This window comes from Acartia tonsa, chromosome 5 (genome assembly GCF_053477335.1).
Source record: "Acartia tonsa isolate MP-2025a chromosome 5, ASM5347733v1, whole genome shotgun sequence".
In the NCBI taxonomy this organism is placed as follows: Eukaryota; Metazoa; Arthropoda; class Copepoda; order Calanoida; family Acartiidae; genus Acartia; species Acartia tonsa.
In genome coordinates this window covers 23,833,758-23,846,864 of record NC_137264.1, presented here as the reverse complement: position 1 = coordinate 23,846,864, position 13,107 = coordinate 23,833,758, and the positions used below count along the sequence as shown (strand labels likewise).

At 32.4% G+C, this 13,107-nt stretch overlaps 2 protein-coding genes across 2 annotated transcripts; both read right to left on the bottom strand.

Moving 5' to 3' along the window:
• Positions 1-1,326: 1,326 nt before the first annotated feature.
• On the bottom strand, positions 1,327-4,239 carry LOC145319096 (uncharacterized). Its single transcript, XM_080160948.1, has 2 exons — positions 4,182-4,239; positions 1,327-3,096 (listed from the first exon to the last, which is right to left on the bottom strand). Exon 2 carries the CDS (start codon positions 3,089-3,091, stop codon positions 1,469-1,471), a length of 1,623 nt encoding a protein of 540 aa, XP_080017074.1. The 5' UTR covers positions 3,092-3,096; positions 4,182-4,239; the 3' UTR covers positions 1,327-1,468.
• Positions 4,240-4,371: 132 nt separating this feature from the next.
• Positions 4,372-12,549, bottom strand: LOC145319095 (uncharacterized). The gene is made up of 6 exons (XM_080160947.1): positions 12,474-12,549; positions 11,573-11,676; positions 10,620-10,677; positions 9,789-10,310; positions 7,274-7,933; positions 4,372-6,593 (listed from the first exon to the last, which is right to left on the bottom strand). The coding sequence occupies exons 1-6, from the start codon at positions 12,477-12,479 to the stop codon at positions 4,473-4,475; spliced, it is 3,471 nt and encodes a 1,156-aa protein (XP_080017073.1). The 5' UTR covers positions 12,480-12,549; the 3' UTR covers positions 4,372-4,472.
• Between the last annotated feature and the right edge of the window lie 558 nt (positions 12,550-13,107).

The following is a 13,107-nucleotide window of genomic DNA, read 5'->3' as shown; positions in this document are numbered from 1 at the left end:
AGCTTACTTTTGGGTAGTACTTCACGTATATTTAATCATTTTTTGGATAGGTCTCCAGGTTCAGGTGCTGCAGGCTGGAAGGTGGTTTCTGGACAGTGTAAAATTTTTTTTAAAATTTTGTTTGAAGAGTTAGAGATCAAATTATAAAACAACATATGCATCTTTTTGGATGTTATTGACATATTTGAAGAAAAAATGAAAATCGTCCTTCAGGTTCATGTGCTGCAGACCTTCAGATCCACTCTGGACAGGTAAAAAATAAAATTTTTTAATTGAAGAGTTCGAGGTCAACTTATAATACAGAATATGCATCTTTTAATATATTATTGACATATTTGAAGAAAAAATGAAAATCGGCCTCCAGGTTCAGTTGCTGCAGGCCTCCAGGTCCACTCTGGGCAGGTAAAAAATATTTTTTTTTTATTTGAAGAGTCAGGTCAACTTATAAATCAGAATATGCATCTTTTAATATATTATTGATATGTTTGAAGAAAAAATGAAAATTGGCCTCCGGTGCTGCAGGCCTTTAGGTCCACTCTAGACAGGTAAAATTTTTTTTTATTTGAAGAGTTAGAGGTCAACTTATAAAACAGAATATGCATCTTTTTTTATGTTATTCACATATTTGAAGAAAAAATGAAAATCGGCCTCCAGGTCCAGGTGCTGCAGGCCTCCAGGTCCACTCTAGACAGGTAAAAAATATTTTTTTTATCTGAAGAGTTAGAGGAGGTCAACTTATAAAACAAAATATGCAGCACCTGAACCTGGAGGCCAATTTTCATTTTTTCTTTAAATATGTCAATAATATATTAAAAGATGCATATTCTGTGTTATAAGTTGACCTCTAACTCTTCAATTAAATTGTTTTTTTTTTACCTGTCCAGAGTGGACCTGGAGGCCTCCAGCACCTGAACCTGGAGGCCGATTTTCATTTTTTTTTTTTCAAATATGTCAATAACATCCAAAAAGATGCATAGGTACCTATATTGTTTAATAATTTAATCTCTAACTCTTCAAACAAAAATTTTTACCTGTCCAGAAACCAACTTCCAGCCTGGAGACCTATCCAAAAAATGATTAAATATACGTGAAGTACTACCCAAAAGTAAACTTTTATCTTAAATAACCTTTAGTCTCACATCAATACCTACCTATCCTAATAATCACAGATTACGCGAAAGTGGCAAAACTTCCCCCCTCCCCCCCCCCCCCTTGCAAGCATATATCAGAATCATATCGGTTTATAATACTATTTATATGGAAGTAAATAATAATCAATATGGCACCACAAAAAGTTTTGCCTTGCTGTTTTGATGAAAATATTACATTTTTAAATGTGCATATATTACAAGAGTTGGTATAATTTAAATTTTTTCATTTATATGCATCATAAATGCACATAATAAAGGAAACGATACTGAATTCAATAATTAAAGTTGAAATGCATTTTACAAAATATTGAAAAAGGTTACTCCGCTGTTTTTTCATCAATATTAACATCGCACTCCACAGGTAAAGGTATATATTCAGTATCATCAAAAGATTCTTCTTTTATACCCTCCATACTTGGTGCAATAAAATCATTTTTCTCTTCTTTAATCTCTTGTTTTGCGCAATTTTCTTTCTTTTCGTGCCATGTTAAATAACTTTTTTTTGCAAATGCTTTGTTGCACACAGCACAAGAGTAGGGCTTCTCTCCTGTGTGCAATCTCCTATGCTCCACTAATGTAAAACTTTGAGCAAATGCCTTTTCGCATAAATCACATTTGTATGGTTTTTCTCCAGTATGCGTTCGCATATGCACATTCAAGTCACCAACTCTTCTGTATGTTTTGTCACACATTTGACAAGCATACGGTCTTTCATTACTATGTGTCTTTTTATGTGTGTTTAACTCGCCAATTTTATTGTAACTTTTGTCACACTGATCACAAGAGAATGGTCTGTTACCAGTATGAGTCACTAGATGTGAATCAAAAGTTTCTTTCCTATAAAAAGCTTTATCGCAGAATGTGCATGAGTATTTCATTTCACCTGTATGTTTGCGCATGTGAACTGTTAAAACGCCCCTTTGTGTAAATGATTTGTCACAAATCTCACAAATATGAGGCTTTTCGCCTGTATGGGTTCTCATGTGAAGAGTTAACTCCCATTTTGTCCTGAAACTTTTTTCACACAGGGTGCAAGGATGCGGCTTCTCACCTGTGTGAATTCTACTATGTACTACCAATTCACAACTTTGGGCAAAAGTTTTACCACATTCACCACAAGAATATGGTTTTTCGCCTGTATGGACTCTCATATGCCGTTTCAATTTTTGTTTGCAAGAAAGTGTTTTGCCGCAAATATTGCATGTTTGAGGAACAAGATAAGATTTATAATCATATTTATATTTAGATTTGGCACTGCCACGAGAAACTTCTTTGGGATCTATTTTTACAATCTGATCTTCATAACAAGGCTCTTCTTTAATGTCTACAGCAACAAAATTGGATGGATCAAACGAAATTGTTTCATCTTTCATACTGGTAAAGTTAGCCTTTTCAGCCATCATCACTGCGGGGTTCACTATCATATTTATGTCTTCAAACACGGGTTCTTCCTTAATATTCATAGCAATGTAATCAGAGGGATTAGACTCAGTCTTGTCCGCAGTAGAGTTATCTTGTTCAGACACCACGATATGGTCAGTTTTCTTATTTACATTTTCACAATCAGGCTCTTCTTTTATATCCATAGCCATGTAATTCGAGGGATATGATTCATTATTTCCTACATTAGAGTTATCTTTCAGAGCATCTATTTTTACAGTTGTGTCTTCACTGCCTGGTTCTTCTTTAATATCAACAGCAACATGATTAGAGGGATCAGATGAAAAATCTTCATCTTTGCCCATGGTAGAGTGGTCTTTCACGGAAACCATGATAGGATCTATTTTAAAAGATATATCTTCACTATGTGGTAGTTCTTCTTTTATATTTACAGCAACATTATCAGAGAGATTAGATGAAATATCACCATAATTGTCCATGGTAGAGTTATCTTTTTCAGAGTCCTGTAACTCGTGTGTTGAAATATTTTCCATTTCCATGTTGTCTAAAAAGTAAAAATAAAATAATTTATAGGTATATGGATTAGTAGCACAGGTACTATATATTCAAATTATGATCGCCAATCTGTCCGACAGTATCTGGGCATAAAATGATTGTTTGAACACTAACACGCAATGAAAGTAAAATTAATTTATAAAATGTTATTGACTATCTATTATATTAAAATTTAATTAAGTCTAAACATATTTTGAAAAGGAACTCTGTCTGTGTTTCTGTGTATACCAAATGGTTGAATTCAATGACCCAATTTTTATTTCAGATTTAAAAACGAAAAAGTAGAAGAAAAGTTATTTCTCGCATCGTATCATAAACAGCTTTCTGTGGATATAAAATGTAAAATTATGCCTTCGGCATCTCAGGGCTAACAAAACCGGTTTTAATCTTATGATTGTACATTTTTATATTCGTAAAAACTGGTTATAATACGATGCTAGACATATTTTTTTCTTACGTATGAGAACCGATTCTAATTCACCAGATATTAATCGGTTTCGAATGAATACGAGAAAAAAATTTAATTTTGGTTTTAAAAAAATATTTTTCCGTATTTTGGGCGAGGGGTGTAATTTTTGTGGTTGCACCTCCCCCCAAAATAGATATAATCCTTCCTAGGACCTATGAGAAGCTACCGTGTAAAGAAAAACCATATCAGTTAAGCGGTTAGTGAGATCCTTCCGTACAGACAGACAAACATTCTAGTACCGTATTATAAGGACCAGTGGCTACGCCCCTAGAGGCCTCTAGGGGCACTTGAGGAGGGGGGAGTCGAATTTAATAACCCAATTTCTTATTTTAGATTTTAAAAGAAAAAGTTTTTAAAAATATTTCGGGGGGTGGAAATTTTTTTTTTGGGGGGGGGTGCTTAAATACAGTTATGGATCTTATGTGTTAACAAGGCTGACAACATCCATAAAAGGAAACTCATCAAATTGGATTGAAAGCAAAGAAAACACTATCAATTATAGAATAACAACCAGTATAATTTAAAGTCCAATGTCCCCTCCCTCCCTGTGAATTCCCAAATAAAATATATTTACTAAAATATGATTATTTTCAAAGTTCACCTACCTTCCTATTAAAAGCCAATAATAAGGTCTTTCCTTTCAAAAACCTAACATTTTTTCTGAAAATAAAATTTCGAGAATATAAAAAAATCTATCAATTTAATCAGAATAAACAACATACATGAAATAGATAAAAATAAAATATTTTTTTACTGGTACTTTTTAATCCAATAGAATAGGTAGGTAGGTATATCTTTTCTGTAAAAATAAAGGTTTTATTTTTTATTCTTTTTTGTGGAAAAAGTGGAATGTTTATGTATAAATATTAATAATAAAAAAACATATTTTATTTTAACTAAAGCTCATGAAACACAATAAAGCTCTGACCATTATCATAACTTTCCTCTTCTTCTGTCACAGCAATAGTATCTTCCTCTGTCACAGCTAAAGGATCTTCCTCCGTCACAGCAATAGGATCTTCCTCAATAGTCTCAACAGTTTCTATTACAATCTCCTCCATGATTTCATCTCCTTGTTCAATAAGTGTGTGATTGTCAGTCATGTTTTCAGGTAAATTAACAAACATATTAGAGCTTTCTGTTACGTGCATTGGGTCCTTATGAACTGAATTTTTGTGTGATGCATAAGTATATTCATTATTGAAAACTTTATTGCATGGCTCACAGGTAAATGTTTTATATACACTGTGAATAGTCTCGTGGTAATCAAGAAAATCTTTTCTGGAAAACGTTGCATTACAAACTGAACATGAGAATTGAACTTCTGGGTGTGAATAGTATTTCTTCCCGGCAATCTTCGCAACTTTTGATGATTTATTTATCGTCCATCTTTTGCCTAAAGTCAAATCTGTTGTTTTACTTGGTAGATTCTCATTACATAATTCTGCATCCATAACTTGGCCAGATGAACTCGCTCTTGGGATCGTATCACAGTTAATTTGGTTGATAACAGAAGTATTTCTGGTACCTTTACATTTTCCAAATTTTTTGTGATCTGTAACGCCTCTCTTACTGTGAAATTGTTCATTGCAACCATCACATGAGAAAACATGACTATTTTTGTGATTAACCAGTTGGACGTGGTTTTTAAATGACTGTTTGCACACTTTACAGCTGTATTGCATTTTTGCTGAATGAATTTTTCTGTGCTGATTAAGCTCTGAAAAGTTGTGGAATCTTTCAAAGCAAATGTCACATTTAAAAATAGTCTTTTTGGATACATGATTAATATGGGTTTCCAAATCTTTTTGCGAAAGAAAATTTATAAAACAAGATTTGCAAAAATATTCGTTTTTGCCTTTGTGGACTTCTTTATGAATTCTCAATTTTTCTTTATCATCAAAAGGTTTTCCACAAATATCACAAAGTAATTTATTATATTTCTTGCTGCACATAACCATGTGTATTCTCATTTCAATCTCTGAAAAATTATTTCCACAGATAGTACATAAGATTCCTTTTTGATGCATGGTAGTTTTGTGAACTGACAACTCATTCAACGAAGAATAATACACATTGCACAATTGACAGGAAAATGTTTCTTCTGGTGATGCAACACTTTCTGTTGGTTGTTCAGTTTCATCTTGTTCTGTGTGAATTATCAACTCATCTTTATCAACCAGAAAATTTCCGAATAAATCACAGGTTATATTAATAGTGTTTTCATCATTCTTTCTTTCAGTTTCTTTATTTTCTAAAGATTTTTTAGGTACAGAAGTGGATTTCTTTTTCTTTGCCTTTTTAGAACGTTTCTGGGTGTGATTCAATTCCATGTGAATATCCTTGTTATATGCTGAAGAAAATACTTTGTCGCAAACTTCACATGAGAATGAAACAGCGCCAAAATGATCCTGTAAATTGTGTCGGTCTAGGTCACTTTGATTATCAAATTCCTTACCACAGGTCACGCAGTGGTTTGTTTGATGCAATTTTAGTGCCTGATGGCTGCTAAATGATCTTTCACAAAATTCGCACTCATAAATCCGGTGGGTCCTCTTGTGGAGGATCAAACTAGTTTTATCTAATTTAATTCTACCGAAAACGTCACAAGTGTCACAAGAATATTCACCATTATGTTCCATCTTGTGCTTTGTCAATTGATTTACTTGGTCAAATGATTTATCACATACATCACATTTATATATGCCATGATATTTCATGTGTAATTTAAAATTATGTTCCTGAATGAATGATGAGCTGCAATAATCACACTTAAATCTCTTGTCATTGCTTTTTATATCAACAGCCCTGTGCTTAATTATTTCATGATTCTGCAGTTGATTTGCATCATCAAATGTCTGATGGCAAGTTTCACATGAAAAATCCACAATTGAGCATTCTAATATGTTGTCAGTTGAATCATCATCATTGAGAACTATAATGCTATTAATTTCCTCCATTTTACTTGCATTAGAAGCTGCTTGATCAGGAAGAGCAAAAACTTCATCGTTAGAAACCTGAATAGAATAACGGATTTATATTTTGATGTCTAATATTCTCTCAAATATTTATGGTACCAATAAAACTTTTTAAAAAATTATAAAGAGGGGTTTTGGGGTGAGAGGTTTAATGAATATCAATGAACCGAAAAAAATTATAAAAATTAGATTTGGCCATTTGAAAGGCTAATCCTCGATTATTTACGATATTATTTGATAAACAATCCCTCCCTCCTTTAGTCAAAAATAAAAAAAAACAAAGAATAAATCAATTAGATATCTTTAAACCAGGAAAGAGGTACAGCCAACAAGCAAAATAAATCTAAAATAATATTTGGGGGGGGGGGGGGCAGATAATAAGGTTGTCAATTCTACTAAGTGTTGCCCCTTAAATACAGCTGAAAATCACGTATAGGTTTCAAGATTTTTTCAAATTAATTTTGATGTTGGTATAAGCTGTCTTTTAACACGTTTTTGTATAACAAACAAATAAATGAGCCCTTACCATGAGGGTTATTTATTACCTAACGAAGTTAGACGACTAATTTTGTTATCATTTAAAAGCTTTTTTAGACCTTTTTATTAGGCTAGAAGGCCGAGCGCTGCGGCCAGGTTTCATAGTTTTGTCTGGAGAGTCCTACTCAAATTTTCAAAATTGATACTAAAAATCATAAGATGATAATACCAAAAATACTTACATTGTGATCCGCAGTCACAATTTTATGATGAACTATTTCAATATCTTCACTACCACGCTTTTCAAGATCAATTATGTCATGTTGTTGTTGTTGTTGAAGGTTGACTGGTGTAGTTGAAACTGCAGATGGCAGGTGGTTGGCCACCAAATTGTCACTGTCAAATAACTCTCCGTTATCAATTGACTTTTCGCGGCGGGTGACACTACCCGAGCTCACCACATCACATTTGTGCTTTGTCAATAGTTCTATTTGGTTGAATAATTCACTACAGAGATCACATTTAAAATGACCATTTATTTGCTTATGGAGAAGCATTTCCGTTATATTTTGAAATATTATGTTGCAACAATCACAAGAATATTTGAAAATAAATTTTGATGCGTGTGTTTTTAGGTGTGTCATCAAACCAACATTTGAGCTGAATGATTTATTACAATAGCTACAGTCAAATTTCTTGTTATTATCCTCCTTGTGTTTAATCAATTTATGTATTTCCAGGTCATATGTGTTATTAAAAGTCAGGTGGCATGAATTACATGAGATAATCTCAGTTATTATAACTATTGTCTTTTTGTTGTTATCATCACTAACAACTTGAATGTCGTTATTATAATCGCTATTACTTGCCTTAGTTCCATCTTTACCAACAATACTAGAATCCTGAAAGAAAACATGAGATAAGTTCTGATAAATATTATGGCTTCGAATGAAAAGACCCAGGTACCCCTTACACAAGGTTGTTCGATCCAGGGAGAGAGGGGGCATAAGGCAGTTTTTTTCCACTAGTCCCCATAGTTTTTTATTCGTTGGCTTAACATTTTTGGGGACTTTTATTGATTTTAGTTGTGGGTTTGTTAAGCTGAGTGTCCCAACTTTTCAACCACTATTTGTAATCTACAGTAGGGGTAATTTTGTGTATCAACATGATTCATTGGGGATGTATATCAATTTATCTGCCAATGTCTTATCTCTTTAGATCTCTGTGTTCTACCAAATACACAAATAGAAATAAAATTCTTATAATCTTAGGGCATTTAATATATTGGAAAATAAGAAGAAAATAAATGAAAAATCTAGTTTCAAGTCATTAAATCAAAAGGGGGGGGGGGGGGCGAAAGTGACACTTTTTGAAACCAAAACTAAAAGTCAAAGGAACTCAACTAAAAAAAAGAGTTACAGGTCTGACATTTTGTATGGCAGTTGCTTTATAGGGGTACAATATGGCACTGTGAAAAAACGGCGGCGCAACCACCGAAAACCGCCGAGAAAAGGCAACAAAATTTTTGGCGGGAAACGGCGGTTTTCGGTGGTTGCGCCGTCGTTTCTTCACAGTTCCATATTGTAACCCTATAAAGCAACTGCCATGCAAAATCTCAGACCTGTAACTCTTTTTTTAGTTGAGTTCCTTTGTTGACTTTTAGTTTTGGTTACAAAAAGTGTCACTTTCGCCCCCCCCCCCCCCTTTTAAGATTTGATAGCAGAAAAAAACAGTATTTGCAGTTTTTCTAAAGTATATGTCGGTACTATTTATGTGAAAGAGCATAGGTACTTAACTATTTTTTCATCAAATTTTAAAAACAAAATCATTTGCAATGTCTTTTTAAAGCAACCCAGCTCCAAACACACAAACTGTTGTACCAAATATTTACCAATTGCAGGAGTGTATATTCTGCACATGATTCATTTTTTCCCCGGTTGCAAAAAATATTATTACCCCCCCCCCCCCTGACTTTTTTTCCCAAGGAGAGGGACAAATGTTTCAGTTCTCATTATCATATTCATTTTTTGCCCCTCCACATATTTTTCTAAGGGGGGGGGGGGGTTAATGCAACCATCTCGTAATCAGTGAGCAAATGGCACTTAGAATTCGAATTTCGATATGAACCTTTGCATGAGTAATCCTTGGTAGGTCTATTTTCCCTAAATCGAACAAAAAGTTAGAAAAGTAACGGCTGGCGGCTCAGCCGTTTAGCCGTTTTTTTGCCTATTTTTAGGGTAAATCCATCATCAATTACGTAGGAATCAACTGTTTAAAACATATTTTTGGTTTAATTCATGTTAAATGATAGCAAAAACCATTTTTAAAACTTCTAGTACCAACAGCTACCGTCTAGAACCGTTTGATAGTGTTTTGGAGTAGCATAGAGTCTTATGTGGAGAAAGGTTTCGTGACTAATTTGAATAATAGGTAGCCGAAAAATGGCAAAACTGCTGAGCCGCCAGCCGTTAGCCGCTACTTTTCCAACTTTTTGTTCAATTTAGGGAAAATAGACCTACCAAGGATTACTCATGCAAAATTTCAGGTTGAAATTCGAATTCTAAGTGCCATTTGCTCACTGATTACGAGATGGTTGCATTAAAACCCCCCCCCCCCCCTTTTTTCCTAAATGGAAGGTGAAAATGTTTTAGAAGGTACTCTTACCCCCCTCCCTTTAGCAAGAGATCCCATGCATAATATACACCCCTGACTAAGTGTAAAAAATGGATACGTTCATTCGTGTTATAGAATACTTACACTAAAATTATCAGTCTCTGTTCCAAGTTCAACTATTTCAACATCATCAACATGTTCAGTCAAACAAATATGTTTCTTCTGTGCATTTGTTTTTGTAACTGGTAGACCGCAAGCATCACAGATATAAGAAATTTCTAACTCGTGTATTTTCACGTGTTCATGCAATTCAGATTCATTCATAAAACATGCGTTGCAATGAACACAAACATTCCTCTCTAAATTTCTTTTTAAATGTATCGTTGGTGTGTGTCTCTTTAAATGCAATGACAAATAATCTTTATTATAGAATGCACTGTCGCAATAGTCACAAACATATTTTTTAACAATTTTTTTTTCATTTGTCATGAAAATATGTTGTAAAAATTCATGTTTATCCAAACCAGCGATATCATAAAAATCCACGTTACATATATTACATGAGTAAGTCTTTTCCGAGTCTTTTATCATGTTTTTACTGGTTTGATTATCATTGAGAACTTGAATTTCTTCATCATAAACAGTTCTTGTATCACGCTTAGTTTTCTGAAAAATAGAATAAAATTACTACCTAGGTAGGTATATGAATATTTTACTTATATAAAAAAGAGTACTACCTATCAACTTAAAAGATAAACATAAATTTTAATTGTATTCTTTGTCAAATTTTTAAGGGAAAAAAAATATTATATACCTACCTTATTTCATGTATAGAAACCTTTTGAGTCAATTTTTATAAAAAAAAAATTAATCATATGTACAATTTGTAACATATTACTAATTAATAGTTTAAATAACAACCTCTTTCATTTATAAATAACATTAACAATGGTATCTAAAAATCAAAGTGATTACCTGTTTAGGTTGCTTCTTTTTTAAACTTGGCTTCTTTTTATCTTGACTACTCTTTTTTCTATTATAAAACATATTAGGTTAAAAAAATTAAGTTACTGTAATGTTAGGTTAGGGAATAAAGTGTTGTTGAATGTTTTTAAAGTGGAAAACAATAAGTTATAGTTTATCCAATTATATAAAGTAATAAGCTTTTTTTGTCTGTAGCAAAGGATCTCGCTAACCTTCGGATCGATATGGTTCTCCTTTACAGTGAAGCTTCTTATAGGTTCACTGAATGTTTTAAGTATTTTGAGGAAAGGTATTTTTTACACCATCCAAATAAAAAATTATCCCCCACTACCCAAAAAAAAAACTTTTTTTCAATTAAAATTGAAAATGAAGGGAGGGTCGATATTTCACCCTCCCCTAGAGGATTCTAGAAGCGCAGCTGCTAGTATATCTATAAACTAAGGCAAAGTAAATCGTAAAAAGGTATTTAGATTATCAAACTGATTTAAAAAAAATAATTTATGTTTATTAAAGGCCCTGTTTCCTAGCAAACTTGAAATTTGTTAATACTTTTTTATAAAGCTTATAATAATACTTAAAATTACCAGATTAAAAATAATTAATACAACATTAATAATCCTCATGACATGATTTTTATTTTATCTATATATTATTGTTATGATTTATATATTATATCGTCACTATCTCACGAAGTACCCTCCCCTATTATTCTTAAATAAATTGCAAACAAGGGAGTGGGTTGATTTATAGGTTTATTTATTTCTTAGGTTAGGTTATATTGGTTTTGGGTAGCCCCGCAGGGCTAGGCCACCGAGGGTAAAGTCAACGAATTGTTATTCCTGAGAAATAAACTACGGGAAGTATTTTCAATTATTTAAAAAATAAGGGGGGGTGGGAGAAGGGTTATTAGAACACAACCGGCTACTTGTGGGAAAGCATCAAACCTGAAAGTGATCAGCCTGGCATAAGCACTGTTCGCCAGTCTTCTTTCTCTTCCAGTTATGGTAACACGACTTTTTCGCAACTTGGTCTTGTCAAACCTTAACTTCTAAAGCAGAAAATGCATATCAATACAATTTAGATGAAATAATAATAAATTAAATGGAGTAGGTATCAAATATTATCGAATATGTATTGTATACATATTTATTACTTAGTTATTAAAAGGGAGAGGTAGGTTTTAGGTAAAATCCGTAAAGGTTATGTGTTAAAGTTAAAAACAGTAGTAAAACGATAAAATGTTTCATGTTAACTTTTTTTTAAAAATTTTGTCTATAGTTCCTTTCAATAAGAAATAGATATATTTAGTGAATATTATCGTTCTACTACTATTTTTAAGCCTTAAAACACACACCATTACGGATTTTACCTGAAACCTACCTCTCCCTCTTTAAATCAATTGGTTTTTATTTATCAGAGGTACGTTATCTTTTGTTTGTTGAGCTGCTCCCACCCCTCCAGAAAAAAAAACTTTTCTAAGATCTAAATGAAGCCTAGCTGAAAAGAAAACATAGTTAGTTTAGTGTTTACAAACATTCAAACATCTATTCGGTTTCAAAAAAAAAGTTTTGATATAATCCCCATAATAATAAAAAAAACTAATCATAGAACATGACATTTATAGCTAGATTTGAGTGTAAAATCCAATGATAAATAGAAGGTATTACTGCTCAACCGGCCACCTGTAAGCTTCTACCTCATAAGTTAGGTTCATCCCATTTAGTAACTTTCACAGTATGTTACCAATCCTGTAAATCTTTTTTAGCTTTTTCATTTTATTAATACATTAATAACAAAATTATGTCACCATCGATCTACCTGGCCGGCCTTAATAATTGTAATTACCTTCATTTTAAATAATAATAAAACAACTTTGGTCAATTTCTGACAAAAGATCTAAACAAACATTTTTAAAAATCTGAAAACATAGGTTAATAAAACAAATATTAATAGAACTTAATTGAAATATATATACATATAAATATTAAAATAGATTAGGTACGTACAATTGTATAGAACATTACTAAAAAAAATAATATAGTATTTTAACCAGCAAGGATGGGGACTTTGGGCTGAGAATTACACTAGTACCCAAAGTTTTATACCCTCATTATCATATTCGTTGGCTCCAACACCTCTTGGATGTTTTAAATGAATTTAATTAATTTATCGGTTGGTTCAAAACAAGTAGTGTTTAAACTTTTTAACCAAGAGTTATAACCTATAAAAATAATAATTTTCATATATTATTTGGGATGTATATTATTTATCGTCAATCGTCTTATCACTTAAGATCCCTGAATATTAATGTATAGCATAATTCTGTTAATTTTTGTTGAAGAAGGCAACCAGTTACAGCTATCTATTTGTTTATTTTGCGCAAATGCCGCAATAAACTTACTACTAAAAATGTCGTATTGATTTACAAAAAAAACAAAGATGACATTTTTCGTAAAATATTATACGTGGCATCTGTGCA

Bases quoted from the DNA above. Each gene is read 5' to 3' on its own strand.
- LOC145319096 (XM_080160948.1), bottom strand. From the start codon at position 3,091: ATGGAAATGGAAAATATTTCAACACACGAGTTACAGGACTCTGAAAAA.
- LOC145319095 (XM_080160947.1), bottom strand. The intron at 10,311-10,619 runs GTAATCACTTTG...TCTATTTTTCAG, and splicing joins AAAAGAAGCAACCTAAACAG to AAAACTAAGCGTGATACAAG. The intron at 7,934-9,788 runs GTAAGTATTCTA...GTTTTCTTTCAG, and splicing joins CAGAGACTGATAATTTTAGT to GATTCTAGTATTGTTGGTAA.